Below are 26243 nucleotides of genomic sequence, written 5' to 3'. Positions count from 1 at the left end.
TAATCCCAATTTCATGTATCAGTGCCAAAGAAGTGGTGCATGATTCCCACATTCACAAGCAAAACATCATTGAAACCAGGTTTTACCTCTACATTTATTGCAGATTTTAAAGGATTAACAATGTTAACATCTTCACTTGTACTAAAAAGAAAACTTCAGTTATCCAATAATTAAGCATCTATTTATTACTAGCTTAGCACGACTGCGAATTTGCACAGAACGAAAACTAGCAAATTGCTCTACAAGATCACTAACAGTAAAAACAACCAAAAGACAGCAGACACACCACTGAAGTTAGTTAAAATGTTCACTGATGCTTGTAGTCTTCATGGAAGAGAGCCTGGACACTAAAATAACAGAAAAGAAACTAGTAAACAAGGTAATGTATCTGCACAATGTTTCACACATGTACCTGTATTTAAATTTTCAAATCAGAGCTGCCTGCAAAAGCAGGTTAAAATAAAGGGGTGGGGGGAATCCTTTTGCAAAAGGACAGTAAGGTCATCTCTTGGTGAAACAAGATAAAAGGGGTACACAGAAACCCACTTGAGAGCAACACTGGAATCTTAGCACCAGTGCTGCTCTGCTGATATCTTGTCCAACATCAAAGCTTGGCACAAGAACGATTGACCATACTACAGTTATCCAGGGCAGCAGATTAAGATTCCCCTAGGAACTATTGTTCACATTTATTTTCAAGAATGCATAATACTCAAGGAAATTGCTCTAAACGGAGTTGAAATCAGCAGGGAATGTACCATTTTCCAGTCAGGATACTGAATTTTTCCAGACTGGATAAGTAGTGTTCAGCAAATGTACCCCAAACGGTACGGTGCCCAATCTGTTTAAACCAGAACAGGCCAGAATGGTGATCAGGGTCGAGGGGGCTGAGAAAATAGATCCCAACATAGTGTGAAGCCACACATTGATTTGTCTTTTTCTGCAAATCACACAGCATGTAGTCAAGAGATTTGCTTCCAAAATGTAAATGTGAAAGAAGAGGTGAACTGGAAGCATGTGGAAAAAATAAAATAAAATAACTGTAAACAGCAACAATGGCAGCTTTGTCAATGAAACCAAAAAGGAAAGTTAAACCCATACTAGTGGGTATGAGAAATAACTCTGGGGTCAACAGTATTGGTTCCAGAGTGTCACTTAACACAGACCATGAATGGTAGAACTCCTCTTTAAAAAAAAGACTCAGTTTTTTTCAATACAATGTCTAATTAAGCATGGGAAAGGGAAAAGTGCGGCGGAAAAAACCTCCAGATAGCTCCCTGTGAGGTAAGTATAATACTGCCAAATACTGTACCAGCTGAACTTAAAAGGCAGCCTTTCTCCAATATGATTGTGCTGATCATGTTTCTAAACATTTCCAAGCAAGGCCTATGGGATAAATCTTTGTAGCATCACCAAATATCTTGAATAAAGTCTGATGAATCAGGTAAGCTTTGAAAATACTGTATTTATAGTCCTGACATTTTAACTTCTTGTAATGTGAAGGTGGAGAAGCATGTGACGTTTATGGAAAAATTTAACTGTACCAATCATTTTTATCTGCTATTTACTGATTTAAGCAGTCATGTGCTTTCAGCTATTAAAAGTGAGTGACCAGAAAATTATATAGTGGCATATCATAGCTTAATGCTTTCATAAACACATAGAGAAATCTTGCTTTCATAAGTTAACTGATTTTACAGGAATGAAAAGGTTTTGGCGCTAAAGAATGAAAATTAAGATACTCCCTTTCAATTGGCATGTTTATTTATTTTTATAATGAGGCCATGACTGTCCTTTGCCCAATAGGGACAAGTGAGTTGATAACCAGAGATCAAGTTCTCGCATGTTCATCATTTAGGAATGCCGGACACAGTGGATTTATTGTAAGGTTCTTGCACCGACTATACCGTAAACTGTTTGCATTACAGCAACATAATGCCAGATGGAATCATTAACAACCTGCACTCTCCTGCAAGCTAAACATGCATCAGATCAAGACATTCTCTTTCAAGAGGAAGTAACGTTTGCCACTGTCACATACAAAAAGTGATGGCTCAACTATTTTTAGAAGTGTAATGATGGAGAATAAGGAGCAGGCTAAAAAGTGCAACTGATACTATTAAATTGTCACTTAGGGCAATCCAGACATGGATTTTTTACTGACATGCAAACCTGGTGAAAGATAAATGATCCAACTAAATCATGAACATTTGTCTCCAACACTACTGCTAAAGTCTTCCCTGATTTCTTCAGAACTGCTTCACTAAGAATGCTTTGTTTTGTTATTGAAGCATAGAGTATATTACTGGAGTCTCATTTTTGTTTTTAATAAAGAGAACAATGGAATACAAAAGTTCTTTAACAATGTCAGGTTTTGTTTCATTTTCCTGGCGTCTTGCAGTAAAAGAACTTCTGAAGAGCAATGTTCAATAGGATTAGAAATAAGGTGGCTCCCTAAAGTGATGCTCTGACTTAGAAAACAGATGTTTGGCTTCCAGATGATCTTCTATATTCGACTTCCATTACTATTTTAAAACAGTTCCAATCTTCTGCAGAACCCAAGTTACACCTTGTTCGCAGCATTATTTCTTTGAGGGAAAGAAATGATACAAGATTTTATTGAGCAAGACCTGCAAATTCACATAAAAACAAGAAGTACACTTAAAACTGGTACTGCTTGCTTGTTACAGTGAAAATCTCAGCAGCTGAAATTTTTGTTAGGCAGCAGAGTTGGGCATTCTTATAGGGATTCATTATGTTCGTCCTACCCAGGTAGGCATGGATGCCTGCATGCTTATTTTAAAGATTTAAAGGAAAAACATATCAAGGACTGCTTTGTCTAGAATCATGGCAGCAGTGCAAAAGATGTAGCCATTCAAAAAAGCTTAATAAAATAAAACATCTGGTACTGAGGAAAACCATCTCTCAAAGAGATTCAAATTTGACAATCTTCTCAGCCTGAGGAAGAGGCAGACTGCTTTTCCAGCTCATATTTTTCATGCTGCTTACATTTTTTGGAGCAAACCATCTTATCACATAGTAGGCATTCTTGGCCAAAGAGAAAGGTAAACAAGCACGTCTCAGAGCAAATGAGTTGTTTCTTCCTTAGAAGATGACATCCAAGTTGTCAGCTTGCACAACTAAGTACAAGGCTAACTTTAATCTTAGAAAATGTTTTGGTACATTAATATTCAAGTTCACTGCCACAGCACAGTGTGTTCTTCATACTGGCAGTATGCTGAAAACCTTTCACACAGCAGCTTTTGCATGTCCACATTTTCTAGCAAATGAGTCTCTTGAGTCAAACCTAGAAAGTAAGATGTGGGTAATTCAGCAGTCCAAAGTAGTTCTGGATTTTAACGAAATAATAAAAACCCAGGTACATTTGAAGAAACACAGCAACACTTTCACTTCTGTTAAAAGAAATGCTTTTTAAAACTGCAATATTTCAATATTTGCAGGAATTCATTAACTAGACTTGTCCATTGCACATACCTATTTACTTGCTCTTTTCTGCCTGTACATTTGTATCATTCTTTGACGGAAAACATCAAATGTATCTTCTTTATTTTCTTCCCCTGCAGCACCCAAGCCCTCCCCTGCAGAGGTAGTACCCCTAGGGAGTAAAATGGATAGTTAGCACAATTTGATTCAAATACATTATTTGAAAAAGTGTAGAAAAGATGTATAATAGCAATAGCTTCAAAGAGAGACAGTTATAGAGGAAGAATCTAATTCAGTTTCTCCGTGTGCTGTAATAGGCCAGGTTAACTGTGTATAGCTTTTCCTCCCCATGGACAGAAACAGAAAACAAGCCAAGGTTATATGATATTGCTGAGTAAATGGAAACACAGGTAGTTACGTAGCAAATCAACAATCACATAAACGCCTTTGGGTTGATCACCTGATTCATGACACACAGAGTCCCTATTTAAAATGATGGCACTAGAAGTAGCATTGTTGGCACAGAAACTACCAGATTTCTTGGGAACTGTGCAGAACACAAAATGTCTCCCAAGGTTGTACCACAGGCTACTGTTCTTCGAAAAAAAACCTGATGGTCTCTGATAGTTTCTAACACCAAACAAACTGAGGTGGAGTTGGGCCCACTGGTGCTAAAAACTGTGGTGCCCTTTCTTCAGGAGGAAAGCACATCTTTGCACTAGGAAGGCCAACAAAAGCTGAGGGGACCACTGGCTATAGCATATCAACATCTTAAAAGGGAAGCTACTGGACTGGGTAAACCAGGAGAACTCTGAGCTGGCAAAAGCCCATCTGTCTTCAGTCCATGCTGGCAAGACACATTATCCAAAATCTAGGCTTAGTGAAACCTCTCCCCGAAAAAGAATGATCCTCTGTAGAAGTTTTATCCTTCAAATCAGCTACACTTGAATGATCTTTAAAGGACTTTATAACATGAACTAATCCCTCACCTTTATGTTGGAGAAAAAAAAATAATCAGAGAAAAAGTCATCAGCCCTGAACACAACCACAGGGTTCGGTGAGCTAGAACTGGCCTTGCTGTGTTACGAGCAGGAACTCAACGCAAGAGGCATCAAGAAACCACCCTCACTATCCAATTTCTATAACCATTTAGCCTCAGCCACCTAAGCCAGGTAGATGGTCATATAGCCCTGGAATATTTGTGCACTCTTTATAGGAGATGCAGCCTTTGCTGTCTACAGGAACTTTTGTGACTGGTACCAAGCCCCAAGAAGATTTTTTTCCTCCCTTACAATCCCGGCAGAATCTGCCTTGGAAGATCAGTTTAAAAAAAATCTCTGCAGGAAGAGCATAAAACTACTTAACAATACTGTGGTTTCTTGGCTAGAATAGGCCATTGTCCAAAGCGTGCCTTTTTCCACATGACCCATAAAAACAGGGCTGTTCCTATCCGGTTCACCAAGTCACCACTTCTATTGCATTACAAATCTTCTCAAAAGGCATCACAGAAATGCCACAACAGTGAAGAAATATATCTGTCTGTAACACGTCATTCCTCTGAATCTCCCAATGCATGTTTTCTGTTTCATCTTTTAGGCTGTCAGCACTTCAGGGCATGAACTGTCTTCATTTTCTGTCTTGTACAGTGCCAACCATTGGTGCTTAAGTAATAATGGATTTGTGAACCTGGAAGACTTCACAATACTTGTTATCATATCTACAAGAATCCCCTTTAGGATACATTCCAGGGCAAGAGTGTAAATGACTGATTAGAGAAGTTAGATGATCACTCTTACAACCAGTCTAAAGACCTTCTGCCTTCACATCTACCTCTCTCAGCTCAATCTCAGGACTGACTAAATCCATAGCTGTAAGAAATCACTTCTCTGAAAGGAAGAGAGGCACATAAGACCAGTAGTGATTTCCTATAACTGAACTTCCTGTAATTTCTGGATCCATCAGGAGACATCACGTTCATTCCTCATCTCTTATCTCCTCTATGGAAGAGGGACTCAAGAGGAAAAAGGGGATGTTATTCTCAACCTTTCTAAGACTAACCATTATCTTTTCCCTATCATAGGCAGGCCTCAAGCTTCTGTTCCATTTCCACGCACAAGAAGAATGACATATCTGTGATGCACCAACCCTGGAGACAAATGCTCTTGTTGCTTTAATACAGCAATCAAATGCAAAGGCTACTCTTAACATTACACCGAACTATCTCCAAACCCTCACACACATTATGTCTGTCCACTCCTCTTTGGTGAGATAGAATTACCCAATGTATGGGCCTTCTAACCACATCTCAGAGTGGTACTTATCCACAGAAGGCGGGATGGTTTCCAAAGCATGCAGCACTGCTAAAGGGAGGGTCACGAATCACCCTTAATAGATGAAAAGCTGCTCTGTAGAGCAATTAAAGTTATTACAGTGACACACAAGAAGGTAAATTGCACAGGATAGCCTCACTCGCATTGAGATAATCTCAGATTTGGGCCTGAGACATGCCTCCAGAGAGAAAGGAAAGAACTTAGACCATTAAAGAACCCAGTGTTTTGGAGTTTACCTAGAGAGAGAACTGCAGTTCCCTCTGTAAGTTAAACCTAAAAGGGCAGACCAGTTTTCCTGAGAGCAGTGTACAAGAAGTACATGCACAAACAGTTCTCATTTGTCTGCTATGAGCAAGTGCCTTTCCATAGATGAAAGAGCAGCTAACTTTAGGGGAAAAAAACCAGCACATTTTCATGCCTAAAACTCTTCCCTTTAGAGAGGATCTAAACCTTTTCCAGAACCCGGCAGATTAATAGATGGCTTGACCAAAAGGCTTTAACACTCAACTATTAATTGTGTGCTGGAGAAACCAAAGGATTGCAGGAGTTCTTGGCTCCTCCAAGTGTGTTGGGATAAGGAGTTCTGGAAGCTAAGGATCCAGTATTTTGAAAGAAAGTAGAAAGCTAAAGACCAGAAAGGTCACTTTCCCATAGGGCATTCTGTTTTGAAAGCAGGAGGTGGGAGACTAAAATGGTAGACAGGGTATCCCAGAAGTACAAAACCACACATTTGGCTAAAAGACACCTAACCTAACTAAATGAATGAATTCTGTTGAAGAAGAAAGATGGGAAAAAGTTTCCCTAAGAAAGAAAACAATAAATCAACAAAGTATTTCATTCTGCCAGAATTTCCCATATAAGTAAAGCACTGAAATGTTTTTTGAGCTCCTTGTTTCTATTTGCAGCTTGGAAAAACTATTACCCACTATCTGGCCTGGAGGAGAACACTGGAGAAGACATCTCTGAAATTTAGAAAAGCTTGTAAAATAATAATGTATGCATTTCAAGAGAAATGCATGCTTACCTTCTAGGAGATGCACTTACCTCTTTGCAGGATGCAGTGGAAAGACTCTTATGTTTACAGTGGAGATGGTGTATTACCTAACACATAAGTACTGTGTGTGGAACTCCAGTGAAGTCTATATATTACAATGCACCAACTGGAATTCTGCATGCAGAAAGCTTGCAAAATAAAAATCTATTTTTCCCCTTCTAACAGAGCAGGGCACCCTATATTACAAGGCTTCCACACAGAGCAGGGTGCCCTCCAGATTTTAGGCTGTGTAAATAAAGAGCCTCAAGGAAGCATTTCCTCCCAGCCTTCAGCAAAGTCCATTCAGGTGGCAGGAAACAGCCTCCCCTTGGAAAAAACTTCACCCAAACTGATTAGTAGATACATGAGGCCTCCAGTCTCAACTCTGAGCAGCCCAAGGAGCAGATCAAGAGTGGGAGTAAGACACAGGACTGATCCCCTCAGGACAGGACAGGGACCCACAATTGCTACTAGCAGCACGGTATTTTCCAAATAAGTCTAGTATTTCTGCAGTTTGTTCCCATTACATACACTTTCACAGGCTCTTTGATTCCTTTTCCTTGTGAACCAAGGCCACGTCCTTCTTGCCAGCCCATCTTCTGCAGCATTTGGAAACCCACATTCTTAACGGTCAATTTCTTTTGTAAAAATTCTAAGTCTTTTGGTTTCTGCAGAGAGAGAGAGAGAAAGCCAGGGAAGAGATTTTGGTACATCCTCATCAGAAACTGCCTGCAAACTGTGTCCAAGTTCCTGAATGTACAGAAACAGATTTAAAAGAATATGCTTAAGTGTTAGGTTTCTTCATCATGAAGAAAAGTGTCAGCTTAAGAGTAATAGTTTGTGTAACCACTTTTCAGAGAACTAAAACCAATGTATCTGACAAGTTACCTTTACTGTGTCACTGGTTTATTTAATCACACTATCAAAAACAGAAGTGTTAGAACACACTATTTTCTTTAATAGCGGTGTTTTCTGATAACAAAAAGCAGAATGAAAAATTTGAAAGATTAATCCAAGTAGCTGCTATAAATTTGTATCAGCGTTAGAAAATTATTCTGAAGCCATAAGGAGGAAATTACCAGATTAACAAATGATTTCGTTCCTCAACAAGGGCTCTAACCCATGGAATGTTGAACAGGGATGTCAATGTGTAGTCCGCCTTGGCTTATCACTTAATCTTATCAACAACATGCACTCCCCCCATGTTGCCTCTGTAACAAGGGATGTGGGAGGGGGAGCAGGAGCCAGTGCCTACGAGGAGCTGGCTTTAAGCAGGCTCCCCATGAGCACTGGATCCTCTCTCCCACAGCCCGACTCCTGCGCTATTGCCTCTGATAGAGAGGTAGTAGCTCAGAGGGTGAGGGGGGCAGGTTGAAGCCAAAATGCATGGGGAACCAGCTTTTGGCTCTCTGCACATGCAGACTCCGTGGACGCACCCATGCCTCTCCTCCACCCCCCCAGAGACAGCAAGGGGAGGCATGCAGGAACCAGTGCTGGAGGGAGCCATCTTAAAAGCAGGTTCCCTGTCAGTTATGTGGGGCACACGGAGGAGGCTGCCGTTAAACAGGCTTTGTCTGCGGAGGGTCCGTGGGAAGTGGAGCAACCTCTGTCCACAAGGAGCTGGGGGGGGGGGGGAAAGAGACATGGGTGAGTCCATGGAGTCGGCATGTTCACAGAGCCAGCCTGTGTGTGCAGTGGACTCAGGCTCACCATGGACAGAGGCTTGCTTCGCAGCAGTCTCTCCACCCCTTCCTCACCCCCTTCTCCCTTGCAGCAGCCTCTGTCCGTGGAAGCTCAGACCTCTGCGGATAGGGGCTGTATCAGAGGCAGCAGTCTGGTGCGGCAGGCAGCCGGTAAGTGTGGGGAGTTGGTTTTCTCCTCTTGTATACCAGGTCCCACCTGCCACCCTACCCTGCTGCCTCTGATACAGAAGCAGCAGAATGGAGTGTCAGGGGCTCCTCAGAAGTGGGGCTGGGAGCACACTGGCTGCCAGTCCTGCCCCCAGGGACTATCAAATAGTTGTGTGTAAGTTTGAAATCTTACCAGTTACACAACTATTCAATTGCACTATATCGAACATCCCTAATGTTGAACTTTGTCGCCTTCCACTCTATGCACCGGGAATGGAGGGAAGTTGTCTACTCTCAAACAATGCCCTGTTAGAACATAAGAATGGCCATACGGAGTCAGACCAACGGTCCATCTAGTCCAGTATCCTGTCTGCCAACAGTGGCCAATACCAGATGCCCCAGAGAGAGGAAACAAAAGGTAATCACCACATGATCCCTCCTGTCACCCACACCTCCAGAGAAACAGGGGCTAGGGAAACCATTTTTACCCATTCTAGCTAATAACCATTGATGGATCTAACTTCCATGAATCTATCTAGCTCTTTTTTGAACCCTGTTAAAGTTCTAGCCTTCCCCACATCCTCTGGCAAAGAGTTCCAGAGGTTGACTGTGTGCTGAGCTGTTCTTTGCAGGATCCAGGCCTAAGGTTCGGACTGCCATGACAGCAATTTACAGAAGCTGCAATAGAATTATTTTCATAAGACAGAGTAAAATTATACAATTTTCTCACCTTCTTCTTCTTTGTAACAGGGCGACCTCGGGGTCTGTCATAGGCAATTCTGACAGGTTCATGTACTGGGAAGTAAAGCAAAGACAAAAGTCAACCATGCAAGTTACCTATTTTAATATGGAACTAGTGAAACACATATTCATGACTCTCACTTAATGCCTTACTCTACTACCACTACCAAAGACATTAAGGTTAGAGTGCATAAAACCCAAAGATTTTCCAAGGCACAAGTGAGCTCTAGGCACTTAATTCCCATTCACTTTCAAAGGGAATCAAGCACCTAACTACTTTTCGTACCTTTGATAGTCTCTCTCAAAAGTAATATAGTCTAAGGATCAATTTCTGCAAGGACTTCATATTTCTTTTAGATCCACTCACTTTGAAAATATTTTGGTGAAAAGCCAAATCCAGACTGGCACATAAATTAGTTCATTGTGTCTTGTTGCCACTGCACATATGGAGTCAATTTTATCCATATGTGGTAAAGATACTAATGAAAATAGTCAGTGAACATGTGCAGTAGTCAGTTTTCCGCATAAGTATCACTCAACACAAAAGAAATAACATTACCATATTGTCACATTACTTGACAAATTCCACTTTTGAGATAAAAATATCAAATGAAAATACTTCCCGATGAATATTTTCATGTTGTAAAATGTTCATAACAGACTGACTTTCTATGTACGTTTATTGCCAGAGCTAGAAACAGATGACGGAAGACCTTCACCAACCCACCTTTTTCTCCCTTTGTTTAATAACAGCAGAGAGGAGTGTGAGTATGCAATATCCACATATGCTCACTGAATACAAGCATTGTTGAGACAACCCTACACCACACAAGTTAGGAGTAAGTTTTACTATTGTATCAAAATGCAATGACTGTCCATCTGTTCATTGGGATGTGCCAATGGCTATTAAACAAACATTTTTATATATATTATGAAATCAGCAACCACAAATATATAGGAATTCAGGGACTCCTTGCTGAGGACCCAGAAAACACCCTTGAAATGATACGTACCTTTTGGTTCCTCTATGAGGCATACCCTCTTAGATGCAGGAATCATGCCAACTTTCAGAGATTTGCTACTAATTCTTTTGCGAGGGAAAGGGGTACCAGGAGCAGAAGCTGGCACCTGTGTTGACAGATTTGGGGTAGTACTATCAGAAGCTGAGCTTGGTTGCATTTCACTTGTTGAAGTATCTTCTCCTGTTTTGGACAGGATTTCTTTGGGTGCAGCCTCCTCAGCTCCACCTGCTGAGACCTCTTCTTCCCCCTCCTCTGTGTGCTCCATTTCCACTTCTTCCAAGGTCTGAGAGATATTCTCTTCAAGTTCAGCTTCTTCCTCTTCCTCCTCATTGTCCTCTTCCTCCTCCTCCTCCTCTTCTAAATTATCCAAATTTCTCTCTTCAGGTTTATCGCTTTCACCAGGGACAGCTATTTCTGAAACAGCACTAAAGTTGATGGATGGGCACAATTCATAGACTTTCATTCGGTAAAATTTGAAAGCAGAACTGTTTTGGTCTTGCAGAAACCTGGACAAAAAAGTGCATTGAAAAGCATTTAAATTCAACAACTAGAAGAGAATTCCTAGGAGCACCCATATAATTAGATACTAAATATGGATTTAGCAAAAAAAGAAAAAAAAGTTTGATGTAGTCATTACAGTGTTATTTTTGTATTATTATGGACTACTACAGGAGCTCTCACCCACATACAAAAAAGTCTAATTGGCCCAAGAGACAAGTGCCATTACACCAACAAAAGTTTGGCCCATATCAGCATAGGCCCACAGAGCAGTAGAGTTGTACCAATTTATAGCTTTAGCCCACCGTGTTCGACATCCTAAAAACAGTTTAGAATGGCCAGGCCAATGGCCCACCTAGCCCAATATCCTGTCTTCCAGTGCCAGGTGCTTCAGAGGAAATGAACAGAACAGGGCAATTTATCAAGCAATCTATCCCTAGATGTCTAGTCCCAGCTTCTGGAAGTCAGAGGTTTAGGAACAGCCAAAGCATAGAGCCACATTTCTAACCATCTTGGCTAACAGCCATCCTCCATGAACTTTTTTTGAGGTGGGGGGAGGAGGGGGGGGATGGGAGTCCTGTAATATTTTTGGCCATCACAACATCTCACAGTAATGAGATCCACAGGCTGCCGGTGCATTGTGCAAAGTAGTATTTCCTCATGTTTGTTTAAAAACTATTTTCTATTAATTTCACTGGGTGACCCCTCTTCTTGGGTTGCACAAAAGTGTAAACAACACTTTCTTCTTCACTTATGCCACATCATTCATGATCTTATGGACCTCTCTCATATTCCCCCTTGATCATCGTTTACAAGTTGAACTGTCCACTCTTTTTAATCTCTCCTCCCATGGAAGTTACTCCATACTCTAATCATTCTGTTGTCCTCCTCTAACTTTTCCATGTTTTGAGATAGGTTAACCAGAGCTGCAATTTTCAAGGTATGCATATCAGATGGATTTATATGGTGGCATTATGATATTTATTATTTGTCCCTTTCCTAACATTTCCTTTCATTCTGTTTCCTATTACTGGATTTCCACTGCGCATTGTCTGAAAACATCTGCTCAGCTATGTACACTGACTCCAATATCACAGAGTGCTAACTGCTAATTTAGATCAAATTATTTTGTATTCACAGTTGGGACAATATTTTCCAACTAGCCAATTAGCCCATCATAAAATGGGATTTTCAGGTCTCTCCTCCACGTCTGTCTTCTCTCCTGAGCCTCCGGTCTCTCGCTCTTTCTTCCTCCTACTGCCTCCCCCCCCCTCAGCTCTCCTCCACCTTCTGCCTCTCTCTCTCAGCTCTTTTTTTCTCTTCTCCCCCTTCTGCCTCTCACTCTCCCTTTCTCCTCTTCTCCTCCTCCTCCTCCTGCCTCTCACTCACTCTCTGCTCTTTGTCTCCATCGGGGATGCACGCTTGTGCAGGTCCCGCCCCCTGGGTGTGTATGACACCGCCCTGCCACTCTTCACCTCCCGCCGTGGCACTTGGCTGAGTTCTGTGCCGTTCAGCCAGGCTGTCGCGGGGGAGCAAGCAGCTGTTTGGTCTCCACCGTGGCAGCCCAGCTGAACAGCGCAGAACTCAGCCAAGCACCATGGCAGGAGGCGAAGGAGGGCAGGGTGGTGAAGTACACGGCCAGGCCCTGCTCCCTGGCCGTGTATGTCACCGCCCCACCTTGCTTCCCCTCCTGCCGTGGCACTTGGCTGACTTCTGCGCTGCTCAGCCGGGCCACCGCGGGGGAGCAAGCGGCCGTTTGGGCCCCACGGTCCCCATTGCTGCATGGGGAGCGCGGACCCCAAACAGCCACTTGTGCCGCTTGCTCCCACGCAGCGCCCTGGCTGAGCGGCACAGAAGTTAGTTGAGTGCCACGGCAGGAGGAAACAGCGCTGCCCAGAGGGAACAGCCAGCGTTTCAGAGTCACAGACATTGGGCTACTATATATATGTGCATTACTTTGCATTTATCAGCGTTGAATTTCATCTGCCATTTTGTTGCCCAGTCACCGAGTTTGAAGAGATCGATCCCTTTGCAATGCTTCAGTCAGCTTTGGCCTGACCTACCCTGAGTAATTTTGTAACATCTGCAAACTTTGCCACTTCACTGTTTACCCCCTTTTCCAAAACATTTATGAGTATATTGAACAGCACAAGCCCAAGTACAGATCTTTGGAAGACCCCACTTTTTACCTCTCTCTATTGTGAAAGCGACTATTTATTCCTACCCTTTGTTTGCTACCATTTCATCAGCTATTGATCCATGATAGGAATGTCCTTCTTATCCATTGATTGCCTACTTTGCTTAACAGCATTTGATGAGGGTCCTTGTCAAAAGTTCTCTGAAAGTCCAAGTACTCTACATCTACTAAATCACTCTTGTCCACATTTGTTGACATCCTCAAAGAATTGCTTTGGGTTGCACAATTGCTTTGGATGTAAAAAAATTACATCTCCCATTTATCACAACGTCTGTGCATTCTGGAGAGATTCTAGTCTCCTCTCAGCTTCACATATTGACCACTAAGGACAATAAGTTAAAGAAAGACAAATATTTTGACTTGGTAAAACAAATCCAAATCCTCTATTCCTATAAATATTTAAATTTACAGTTGATATCTTCTTTAAGAACCAAAACACAGTGGCCAAATCTACACTGGCAAGTCACAGCACATTAAATCAGCTCCCAGTGCTGTAACTCCTGAGGTGTCCATACTGGCAAGGCACTTAGCATGAACTAAAACTGCAGATTCTGCACTCTAGGTAATTCACCTTGACGAGAAGAATAGAGCTTGCTGCACTATGGATACAGCCTTGGGGTTCCAGTGTGGACACTTGAATTTTTTGCTGCATTCTGACTGGCCTCCGGAAATGGCCCATAATCCCTCACATCCTCTCTGCTCCTTATTTTTGAACTCTGCTGTCTGCCCTACAGGCATATGCATATCCAGAGCTTCATAGGGCAGCCTGCATGCTGTATGGATTTGCTCCATGTCCTGGATGGATTTGCCCCAGGACATGGAGCAAACCATTCAAGTGGAATGTTCCTGTTATTGAACACACAGGCAGGCATCTGTGTGAGAGAGAGAGCTGTACAAAAAGCTGGGGAGGAAGGCGGGGGGCAGAGGGTAGCGATGCAAAATCCTATTTAATTGGTTAACTGGATAAGCATAATGTTTGACCGATTAACTGATTAAGGGGATTTAGCAGGGGGACCCCCTCTCCACAGATGGATTGTTTCCTACAGCTATCTGAATTTACGAGACAGCATGGTGAGATCCCCAAAACAGTCTTTTATTCTCTCCCTCATACACATACACGCTCTCCGTCGCACTCTCACCCCTTCCCCTGGGCTTCTGCAGAAGCTGCTCTCAATGTAGTAGCATGGAGCAATAGGACTGGGAAACTTGCACCATGTGATGCTGACTGCCCCATGTGGCACTGCAAACATGCTCCACCATCACAAGGAGCACAGTGGACACACAACAGTGGTTTCCTTGCAGCACTCTGTGAACAGCGCTGTAACTGGCAGCGTAGACATAGCCAGTGATATTAAACAAAGATCTATGTAACTGAATGAGCAAGGCCTTAGCCAATAGCCAAAAGACAGATCTACGTGTCAAACGGTAATTCTACATTAAAAGCTTGATATTGTAATTTCTCTTATTAGACTATTTACACAAATGAATATGTAGGTTACTCACCAAAGATCGGGGTTGTCTGCACTGTTATCTATGCTGAACTGCTCAATTTCTGGTCCCACCTGAGCAACAAATTTGGCAAGCTTCTCAGCAGTTTCCATTGTTTTAGCATCCACTGCAAGTGAGAAAACAGTATGTTTGTACAATGCGTAGAACAATGGGGTCTATATAGTAATTAAACTCTCAAGACACTATGACATGAAAAATAATACTACCAAGTAGACTATTTTACTCATATCTTAATGCCTTGTTCATACTACTAGAGAATTTAAGATCTAATCTCAGATCTTCACCTACCATCAGGAAATTGAGACAACATTGCCTGGGAATGTCCAGTGGATGCCAATAAATCCTCAGTGTCTGCCCCTTCTCCCAGTGACAGAGAAACTTCTGGACTGGTGACATGCTGTGAGGAGCCAGCTGTGTCCAAAGAAGAGTTCTTCTCAGACATGCTGATTTCTGATATGGAAGATTTTGACTGGACCGAACCTTGGGTGAGCTTGTCTTGACGTTTCAGCATCGTGCCAGCTGAAAGCACAGTCTGTGTCCCTATGGTTGATTTTCTCACTTTCCTGCCTCTAACTCCATGCTGTGTAAAAATTCCAAGTCTTTTTCTTTTAAATAGCCTTTTCTTGATACTTGCTACTTTCCTGGCATACAACATTGCCCTCACTGATTCTGTTGCAGATTCTTCTGGTGTTTTCCCCTCTCTGCCTCCTTCCTTTGCAGATGATGTCAATCTTTGCATCTCTGATAACTTTAGTCTGTAGTATTTATATTCTAGACTATCTTCTTCAGACAAGAACCTACATTAGAAAAGAAGAACACATACAGCATGTGAACACATATACTGAAAACAACCCCCATATTTCAAGAATGTCATGGCACTGACTTGAATGGAGCAGGATCAGACACTAAATAGGGCAAACAAGTACGTTTCAGTTGAATCTCAGAATTATAACCATCAGAGTTAAAAACTGATCAGTCAACCACATACATCACCTGGAACCGAAGTACACAATCAGGAAGGAGCAGGGACCAGAAACAAACACACAGACAGAACAAGATTGTGTCAAACGTGAGCTGCTAAAAAATAAAGGAAAAGCAGCATTTTTCTTCTGCATAATAAAATTTCAAAGATGTATTAAGTCAATGTTCAGTTGTAAACTTTTGATAGAATCCCCATAATGTTTTGCTCAGAAGTACAAAGATTTCAGAGTTACAACCAACCTTCCTCCTCAAGGTGTTTATAATTCTCAGGTACTACTATTCATTTAGAACTAACTTCTCCAAGATACCTACCAATATTCAGGACAGCTCTTCTGAGCAGTTCTCTCTTTTGCTGACAAAGTGCCACTAACAATACTTTTCACTAGCTTTTCAATTGTCTCTACAACTCTCCGATCAGCTCGCTGTGGAACTGTAATGACAAAAGGGCACGGTAATTGTATTATTCTTGTTAATAAGATGTGAAGATGTCCAACCAGGTTTATAACAATATTCCAGCAGTAAGCCCGCTATTGTTAACACACTACAGGCCCATTTTCGCTAGACTGATATTTTAGGTGTAATCAGCATAATAAAAGGGGGAAGTGATCATGCAATAATCAAAGAATATAGGGAAATACGTGGCAGGATATTAATTATACTCGTTTTATAGCACAACAATTAGTAGCAGTACATAAGAACAACATAAGAACGGCAGTACTGGGTCAGACCAAAGGTCCATCTAGCCCAGTATCCTGTCTGCCAACAGTGGCCAGCACTAGGTGCCCCAGAGAGGGTGGACCGAAGACAATGATCAAGAGATTTGTCTCCTGCCATCCCTCTCCAGCCTCTGACAAATAGAGGCGAGGGACACCAATTTTATCCCCTGGCTAGTAGCCATTTATGGACCTAACCTCCAGGAAATTTAAGTCTAGTTTCAATTCCCAGTCAAATAATGGAGGAAATATTGAAGAAAATTACAACACACCGAGGATGATGGAATCAACAGCTATTAGTAGTAGTAGACATTATAAAGAACAAATCTTTCAGAATGAATAAAGGTAACTATTTATCTCAACAGAAAAGCCACTGTTTGCAATATAATCAATTTTAGCATCATCTGAAAGAAAACATCTCAGAATTTCATTTACAATTATTTCAAATTTGCTTGAATAAAAGTGTCATAAGAACTAACATCTGGTTTAATAATTAGAGCCCTGCAAATCTACAGATATCCACTAATGGACTATTCTTTGCATTTGGTGGATTGGATGCAGATACAAATTTTATAATTATGTTTTTTTAATACAGTCCTGCACAACCAAACAGTCATGACAAACAGCAATGTAATGAATTAGTGAGAAGCGTCTACCGGGAAACTACAGGGACTGGTGTAAGGTAGTCTTTAGAGGAATTTAGTCCCGCTTGAAACTTAAGTCAAATTTAAAAAAGTCAACAGTAGTTTCACCTACTATATTTACCTCAGTGTCTGCCTCTCAACATTTGTGGTTTTACAGATGCACTTTCCCATCTTTTAAATATTAACAGAAAAGATGCAGGTAGAATTAATGAGAATAAATTAAGAAATGGAAAATTTTGACTAAAAAAAAAAAATCAGGGAAAAATGTTGGGGAGCTCTTAGGTCTGGAACAGCACCATTATGAGCAGTGTGGCTTAAGGGACAGAGAACTGGGCTGGTGCTGTGACCCTACAAAATGTAATTGTGGATCTGTCACTGATCACTTACATAATCTGGACAAATTAATTCAGCTACAAAATGAGATTTATATACATGCAAAGAGTGTGGTGAAAATTAGTTATATTTGAATACCACTTTAACAAATAGTTTGCTTTTCACATTTTCACTCAAGGCAAATTGAGGAAGTCCTATCATTTGGAACATTTAAATCTAGACTAAACATCAATAAGTGTATTACAGGCAGTCCGCGGGTTACGTACAAGATAGGGACTGTAGGTTTGTTCTTAAGTTGAATTTGTATGTAAGTCGGAACTGGTACATATTGTAGGGGAAACTCTAGCCAAACATTTCTCCAGAGCTCAGTTTTATTCTCCCACACCTCACTTCCCTCAGTCCTTTATTCTCAAGCTGAGGTGTCTGCTGAGAAAAGCCGCTCCGCGTCTCCCTGGTCTGCTGGGGGGGAACGACGCTAGCTTCGCGTCTCCCTGGTCTGCTGGGGGGAAGCAGCTAGTGCGGGGTTGCCTCACCCCGTTTGTAAGTAGGGATCTGATGTAAGTCGGATCCATGTAACCCGGAGACTGCCAGTATAAGGAACTAGCATTATTTATCTAATGTGGCTCAGGTCCTTAACTTTTTTTTTGGGGGGGGGGGGCAAAGAGGGGGAAAAAAGGAAAACTCATACCAGGGCTGTTTGCTCTTCCTCTTTCTGTCTCTATTAGGGAGTGACAGCAAAGCACACAGCTCATCTGTCCCCTGCACTCTCTACAGCCAGAGTGAGTAATGCAGCAAAATGTGTACTTTCCTCTCATTCCCTGATGAAGGGGAACTGCCAACAATGTCCCTAACTTCTATGATTATATGAAAAAAAAATCTAATAAATGTGTCAAAGTTATTGTATGGCTGTGGTGTCCAACACACTAGCCATATGTGGCTATTTGGCTAGCTGAGTGTAGCTAACTGGCTAGATGGCTGCTGCTTCAGAACTGGTTGGACATCGTGGTTTTATGGCATTTTACTTACTCTTACTTTTAGGTTTTGTGTCAGGAGCCATTTTTTTAAGCTGTATTGTTGACTCAGGTTCTATTTTCTTCATCTGAATTGAATAGCCACTTTTCTCAAGCCATACTTTCAAGTTTTCTATATATTCTCTTCCAAATAATGTTGAATCATCAAAATTTGGGAATGAAGTTGGTGTTGGAGCCATTTCCTGGAGACCAATAGCTTCAAGTATTTTCTCTTGCCTGAAAGCAGAAGCTAATGCAAAGGTTTGGCCCAGAAGTGCCAAGGACTTACGACACAGAGAAATGGTGGTCTCAAAAGCACCTGCCATTTCTCCAGAATTACTGAAGCCATTTGTCTTGATACTTAATTCATAGGCATTGCAGGCCATAAGCAGAGGTGTGACACTCTTTAGAAGACGGTCTTGGAGCCTCATTATGTACTTATCAAAAGGCTTTATGACTTCAAAGAAGCAGTTCTTAGTCTTCATGGCACCCTTGTCCAACAACATATTTAAGAATTCATTGTCTACTTTGGGAGTCTTCAAAGCAGCATGTTGTAAATTTTTGATAGTAAAGAAACAATAATCTCTGTGCTCTGGCTTTAGTGAGCATTTAAACGAAGCAAGCATTTTTGCACACGTTTCTGTTTCCAGCTCAAAGAGAGCCCCAAAAAGCTGTTGAAATTCTGCATCATTTTTTATTGTGTGAAATCCAGCCCATTTTATTATCTCTATTCCAAAGGTTGAGAATATGTCAGATTTGTCCACAAGATCAAGATTAAGCTCTCTGAACACATGCGCAGACTTAGGAAGTCGAAGAACAGGCCTTTGGGTTGTCACAGTTGGCCTCTGATTAGGTCGTATGATTAGCTTCTGATTAGGGCGCTGAGCAATTGCAGACCTCTGGTTAGGTCGTTCTGTAGTTTCTGACATCTGATCAGGTTGCAGAGCGGACTTCTGATTAGTTAATGGTAGTGGTTTTTTGGTGTTCCATTTCTTTAGAGGAGTTTTGATATCTCCTTTAAACACTTTATTTTTAATCAAGACTCTTGTAATAGGTTTTCCTCTCAGAATCCTTCCTCTACTGAGGTTGCCTCTGCGGACTGGGGGTCTAAACTCACTCTCAGATTGAAGTCCATATTCCAGGTCATAATCCTGACTTTCTACATTCCCGTACTCGTCTTCTAGAAGTCCTGGTGACCTAAAATCACCCAAGAGTTCAGAAGAGCCAAAGTCTGAGTCATGCAATCTGGAGGATTCCCGAGGGTGAGGGCGGCCATAGTCCCGGTCCCGAGAGGCAGGGCGGCCATAGTCCCGGTCCCGAGAGGCAGGGCGGCCATAGTCCCGGTCCCGAGAGGCAGGGCGGCCATAGTCCCGGTCCCGAGAGGCAGGGCGGCCATAGTCCCGGTCCCGAGAGGCAGGGCGGCCATAGTGGTCATGGTAGTAGCTATCTTTCCTCATGAGAGGGCTACTAGATCTGTAAGAAGGTCCTGGATAGTCCTCTCTAGAGTCTTCTCTCCAGTCATCATGAGGATGGTGTTGGGGACCATCATGTGAGTATCTTCCATCATCATGAAAACTGTCTTCATATCTGGATCTTGGAACTGATCTTGAATGAGCTGCGAGGAACAGTTCAAAAGAAGACATGAGGACAACATAAAATGTTTTATGTACTAAGTGTTCAGGCACATTTAGAAATCTGAGCAACCAGCACTCCTAAACACGCCCTCAAATTAGAACCCAAGTCCAATTCAATGAAACATTTCTCTCATACTTTTTTTCACCTTGTAATTGAAAAGCAATACATATAAAAAATTTCTAAGTTTTTGCATGATAAATAATTACTTAAAACATTTGAGTCACATATATATTTAGAATGTGTCCATCTGTGAATCAGTCTATCAGCCTCCTATGGTAAGAGCTATGGCCCCCAAATCACTTTCACTTTCTTCACCTGATCACTTTCTTTGATAGGATATCAAGCCTTGTGGATAAGGGAGAAGTGGTATAGCTAGACTTAAGTAAGGCATTTGACACAGTCTTGTATGACCATCTTAAACTAGGGAAATGAAACCTAGATGAGGCCTAATCTAAGGTGGGTGCATAACTGACTGGATAACCATTCTCAGAGAGTAGTTATTAACGGTTCACAATCATGCTGGAAGGGCATAACAAATGGGGTTCCACAGGGGTCTGTTTCGGGACTGATTCTGTTCAATATCTTCCTCAATGATTTAGATGATGGCATAGAGAGTACGCTTATTAAGTTTGCAGATAATATCAAGCTGGGGGGAGTTGCAACTGCTTTGGAGGAGAGGGTCAAAACTCAAAATAATCTGGACAAACTAGAGAAATGGTCTGAGGTAAATAGGATGAATAAAGACAAATGCAAAGTACTCCACTTAGGAAGGAACAACCAGTTTCACACATACAGTATGAGAAGTGATTTTCTAGGAAAGAGTACCACTGAAAGGGATTTAGGGCTCATAGTGGACCATAAGTTAAACATGAGTCAACATGTGTGACACTGTTGCAAAAAAAGCAAACATGATTCTGAGATGCATTAACAAGAGTGTTGTGAGCAAAACAGAAGTCATTCTTCCGCTCTACTCTGTGCAGATTTACACCTCAATTGGAGTATTGTGTCCAGTTCTGGGCACCACATTTCAAGAAAGATGAGGAGAAATTGGGTCCAGAGAAGAGCAACACAAATTATTAGAAAACATGAGCTATGAAGGAAGACTGAAAGAATTGGGCTGGTTTAGTTTAGAAAAAAGACGACTGAGAGGGGACATGATAGCAGTTTTCAAGTATCTAAAAGGGTGTTAGAAAGGAAGAGGGAGAAAAGTTGTTCTGTTTGGTCTCTGAGGATAGGCCAAGAAGCAATGGGCTTAAATTGCAGCAAGGGAGGTTTAGGTTGTATATTAGGAAAAACCTCCTAACGGTCAGGTTGATTAAACACTGGAATAAATTACCTGGGAAAGTTGTGAACGCTCCATCACTGGAGATATTTAAGAGCAGGTTGGATAGACATCTATCAGGGATGATCTAGATCCGTGGTCACCAACCAGTAGATCGCGAGCTACCAGTAGATCTCAGGGGCTCTAAGAGTAGCTCTTGAGCCCCCTCTGAACTGCGCATCTGCACAGTACGTTTACATTAGATTTCCTCATGTAATGTAGGCGGGGCTTCAAGGAAGGGGCGGGGCAGTAGATCTTCGCCTGTTCTGAGACTTAAAAAGTGATCTTAGGTGTAAAAAGGTTGGAGACCACTGATCTAGATGGTGCTTGGTCCTGCCATGAGGGCAGGGGACTGGACTTGATTACCTCACAATATCCCTACCAGCTCTAATATTCTATGATTCTATACCTCCCTGCCTCCACTATGTTGATGGCTCTGTACCAGAAGCCGCAGTGCAAAGAGGGGCAGGTGAGAGCTGATACTCATGGGGAGTTGGCTTTTAAGTAGGCTCCCCAGGAGCACTTGTTCCTGGGGAAGCACCTGTCCTCTCACACTGCTGCCCCTGTACCAAAGGGAGTAGGGGAGAGCAGAGAAACCCTGCTGGATGGGCTAACTCACCCTGAGTCCCTCCTCACCTCTCAATCCTCACTCGCCCACAGCCTCCTGCCCTCCCACATCCCCCAGGCCCTGTCTTGACTCCTGCCACTACCTTTCTAGCTTGGTCAATTCAAATTTAATTCAAACTAGCTTATTTTAAAATTTCCAGCCCTATGGAAGTAGTTCTCTTCCAGGACTAGCACTTCAAACATGTTTAAAGACATCTGAATGAGAAATAATGAAGTTAATAGCATCTGAAGATCACATACTGCACACATGGCTAGACATGACTCCAGCACCGCTGTGTTTTTCTTCCTTTTAAAAACAAAGGAAATTCACACTACCATATGTTGACATGAACCTACATGGCCCCCTCTTATTACCTGACCCCCCTATTACACCTGTGCTTATTTCAATGATTAAACAGGCAGGATAAAAGTCTATGTTGTGATTAGGAGTCTGAAGTCCCAATGAAAATAAACAGTTGCCAGACTCTGACTGGAGTAGAATTTGGTCCAATGTGTTATTTTAAATCAGCAATTTAAAATCTAGTTTAATTGGTTAACCGGTTAAACATATGGTTAACTGATTAACGGAGGAGCAGCTGGGAGAGCCACTGCAGCCCAGCTGGGCCAGAGCAACCCCTATTCCCACCAGCAGACAGAGGGGACACTCCAGCCCAGCCCTCCCCCATCATAGGCACGGATCACTCCATCTTAGAGGACAGCAAGCAAGGGACCTCCTTCGCTCCCGGTCCTGCATGGGGTGGGAGCCAGCAACCCCATGCAGAGGCCAGGTGAGGTTGGAGCAGACCTGGGCCTGCAGCTGGCTGCAGGTTGAGGGCTGCTCCTGGGCACCAGTTAATGCCTATCTGGCAAGCATCACCTGTTAAGGTTGATGCTTGCTGGGTTACCACCCATTCACATCTCTAATTTAAATGCTTTATTAGATGAAAATACATGGGAGACATTATTATATACTGAAATAAATTCACTGAGCTAGTGTTGGTAACGCTCCTTTGCCCTTACAAAATGCAAATCGGAGAAAACTTATATTTAATGAGAATTTATAGTAAGAAAATGTCCAGATACTAACAAATTATGATCCATACAGCAACTGCCCGAATCCACAGGTGAGGCAAATCAAGAGTTCATGTGGGGCCTTACCTTTAAAATGATGGATTGTTTCTTCTATAGCATCGCTTCGGTCCATCCGATACCTTTTCACTTTGTCTTGCACCACGGCATCAAAAGTCTCCCGCGTAATTCGTCTTGAGGCCATTTCTACTCTGTCGCAAGAAAGATGCTCAGTTTTCTGACTGAAATTAAGGAGGCGAACGGTTAACAGGTAAAGACGGTTCACGGGGCTGGAGCAGCCTCCCCACCAGCTGCGGGCAGACAGCACTCCAGTTTGGCCGGAGCAGCCTGGGGGCTGGCCAGGGCATGCAGAGAGCAGCCCGGTCTGGCATGGGGGCTACTCCAGCCCCCCCCCCCCCCATAGCGTTGAATCGGTTAACTGGTTGGAGGAGTTTACACCCTCCCAGAAACCCACCGGCGGTTTGCAAAGGGACGTGCTCCCGGTGCACGCACAGGGCCACAGGAGAGGGGCTGGGCAGCATGTTCAGATAACGCGGGGGGGGCTGCTGCTCCCCAAGCCCGGGGGGGGGGTCCAGCCCAGGACGGGAACTAGGCACAGACTGAGCTGGCGGACAGGCCCCCCCCCTCCCCGCTGCTAGGGGCTGCCCGGCCCCCGCGCCGCCCGAGGCCTCCAGCCGCCCCCGTGCGCGGGTGGGGGGGCCCCCCGCTGGCCGCGCGCCTCCCAAGGGGGCTTTTCGAAAGCTCCCCCCCCCGGCGAGCCCCGCCCTCACCTCACCCCGCCCCGGCAGGCAGGACGCAACCCTCCCGCTCGCGCTCGGTGCGGGCCAGGAAGCTCCCAGCAGCCTCTGCGGGGCCCCCCCTCGGAGGCAGGCTCGCGTCGCGCAGGCGCGGTTTCCCCTCGCGTCTCCCCGGCGCAGGCGCAGTCGCGGTTTCCCCTCGCCTCTCCCCGGCGCAGGCGCAGGCGCGCCCCATTCGCCTGAGGCGAACGTGGGGGGGGGGGGGGGGAGGGAGATTGTATTGTATTTAAAACGGGACGCCCCCGGGACCTCGCCCCCACGCGGCGAGCTGAGGTGGTGGGACTGAGTGGGAGCTCGCCCCGCCTCTCACCCGCGGGGCGGTGCAGACGGTAGCTCGCCAGTGCCCGGCAGCCGCGATTTAGCCACCCGCTCCGGTCAGCTCCTCCAACTTGCGACTTCTTAGTCGCCACAAGGCACTTGGCCTGGCCGACCGATCGCGCATGCGCAGGGGGAGGACGAGGCGTTTTGCTGAGCACAGAGATGAACAGGCACGCGCAGGAAGGGTTGTGCGCGTGCGCAATGCCTATCTCCCTTTTTTTTTAATTAACGGCGGAGGACGGCGCGCAAGCCGGTTGGCGCACGCGTATTGAGCGCCCGTTCAGACGCATGCGCAGTCCGCACCCTGCGTGCTTTTTTTTTTTTGTGTGTGTGTGTATATGATGGCGGAAGGGGAGTGTGAATTTCTTCACGCTGAAAAATGCCGCGGCCGGTGGCGCGCAGGCGTGCTGTGAACTTTGTAGCGCTGCGTATGGTGGCCGCGCTGGGTCAGGGCGGTCGCCGGGTTCTCGGAGCCGCTTGAGTTCTGCGTTCACCGGGACGGACCCAGCGACGGCGAGACCCGCACGTGAGTGGCGGAGGGGCCCTGAGATGGGCTTCGCCAGCGGCGCCCCCTCCCCGCCGTCACTGCTAAATGGGGGGGCTCCCCCTCCCCCTCCATGGGGGGCTGCTCATGGGGGGGCTCCCCCTCCATGGGGGGCTGCTCATGGGGGGGCTCCCCCTCCCCCTCCCGGGGGGCTGCTCATGGGGGGGGCTCCCCCTCCATGGGGGGCTGCTCATGGGGGGGCCCCCCTCCATGGGGGGCCCCTCCCCTTCCCCTAAATCTCTCCCCCGCCCCCTAATGGGGGGGCCCTCCTTCTCCCCCGCCCCCTGGGGGCCCTCCCTGCTTCTGCAGGCCCCAGTGACCACTGGTGGCTGCTGCTCCTGCCCTGGGGTGTCACCCCCGCGCCCCTTGCTGGGTATCAGTACCCTGCTTCCAGACAGCCCTGGCCCACCCCCTACTCCCCTAGGCTTGCAACCCCCCCCCCCCCCCACACACACACACACCGGAGAAACTGCCTGGCTTCTCTCTCTGCCCTCTTGGAGCATCCTCTCCTGCGCTCTCCCTCTGTGAGCACCCCCCCCCCCCCAACCACCTCTTGCCACCCATCCCAAGCTGCAGGGCCAGGGCCGCGTGGAGACCCAGGCAGGGATGCTGGAGCCGAGTACAGTGGGTGCTCCTTGCCCAGCTCCTTGCCCAGCTCCTTGCCCAGCCTTTGAACGCTGCCAGGTGCACCTGCCCTCCGGCGCTTTGAAACAAATAGAAATATCTGCCCAGGCAGGTGCTCGGAGCGTTGTCATATCTTCGTACAGTCAGCTCTGTCTCCCCCGGCTCTCCCTCCAGCGCAGCCTGGCAAAATTGCCATCCTCGTAACTCAGCAGTTTCTGTTCAGAGCTGTGGACAGGAAGGGTTGCGATGACATCAGTGCCCTATGAATATTTGCATCTGCAGTCAGGAACAAAGACCCCCTGTTCCAAGTCTTGTGGCTTTGAATATCTCTTTTTAAAAATACCTTGAGTTTTAAATAATAAATTATAAAAACACAGCTACTCCTTGGAGATTACTCTTATCTATTAAATGTTATGGTCTGATGGAAAGTATGCAAAATACAGGGGAAAACCTGGTGCCTGCTCCAAAGAGCTTACAATCAGCAGGAAAGACATGCTACCATGAAAATGTTTAAAACATGTAATGTAGCTAACTGCTGGGATCTGGTCCTATGGTGGAAACCAGGGCCCCTCAAATTTTGCTTCTGACTCTGTGTCTGAATTAAATGTAATATATTTTATGGAATGATAAACTACTCAAATGTTGCTACAATCCTCTTTTTTTTTTAATTTAATTATTACTCTTGGGTTCTGAATCAGTAGTATCTCATACAGAAACTTTCTGGCTTTGATCAAGCCCCTTATCTTCATTGCCTTAGTTTCTTTAAATCCCATGTTTATAAATGGACAGTATTGACTTAAAAAATAATGTGTGTGTGAATTTGATCCATCAGTACTACATCCAACTTCACAGTAACTAAAGAATAAAGGAATTATGGATCTCTTCACTGTCTCAAACTTTTGATGGTGCTTTTTGCATGCTCTTTTTGAATACATACAGTTGGTTTCCCCAATGGCAAACCAGCCAGTGGGATTGTGCAGGGGCGCAGGCAGCACATGAAGTCT

The 26243-nt window shown here is 44.3% G+C and overlaps 2 protein-coding genes across 12 annotated transcripts in view; one reads left to right on the top strand and one right to left on the bottom strand.

The window, feature by feature from the left end:
• Positions 1-75: 75 nt before the first annotated feature.
• Positions 76-24214, bottom strand: SUGP2 (SURP and G-patch domain containing 2). 10 transcript variants are annotated; one of them, XM_075902847.1, is made up of 11 exons: positions 23732-23752; positions 23026-23177; positions 18322-19920; positions 15918-16035; positions 14913-15421; positions 14619-14730; positions 10412-10926; positions 9388-9452; positions 7339-7475; positions 3496-3616; positions 76-3307 (listed from the first exon to the last, which is right to left on the bottom strand). In XM_075902847.1, exons 2-10 carry the CDS (start codon positions 23138-23140, stop codon positions 3496-3498), a joined length of 3291 nt encoding a protein of 1096 aa, XP_075758962.1. In that variant the 5' UTR covers positions 23141-23177; positions 23732-23752; the 3' UTR covers positions 76-3307. The 10 variants fall into 10 exon arrangements, with proteins under 10 accessions (XP_075758962.1, XP_075758963.1, XP_075758961.1 ...); XM_075902848.1 differs by having other exon boundaries at positions 76-347; XM_075902846.1 differs by having other exon boundaries at positions 76-2588; positions 23732-23751.
• ARMC6 (armadillo repeat containing 6) overlaps positions 24048-26243 on the top strand; it is a 14247-nt gene continuing 12051 nt past the window's right edge. Inside the window, exon 1 of one of the 2 annotated variants that reach the window (XM_075902862.1) lies at positions 24048-24127. The gene's annotated coding sequence lies outside the window, so the exon portion shown is untranslated. Of the gene's footprint in view, positions 24128-24408; positions 24598-26243 lie in introns of those variants that run through there. The other variant, XM_075902861.1, reaches the window with a different exon arrangement.

This window comes from Pelodiscus sinensis, chromosome 19 (assembly GCF_049634645.1).
Source record: "Pelodiscus sinensis isolate JC-2024 chromosome 19, ASM4963464v1, whole genome shotgun sequence".
NCBI classification, from domain to species: domain Eukaryota; kingdom Metazoa; phylum Chordata; order Testudines; family Trionychidae; genus Pelodiscus; species Pelodiscus sinensis.
Note: the sequence above shows the minus strand (reverse complement) of the source record. Positions and strands in the feature narration are given on the sequence as shown.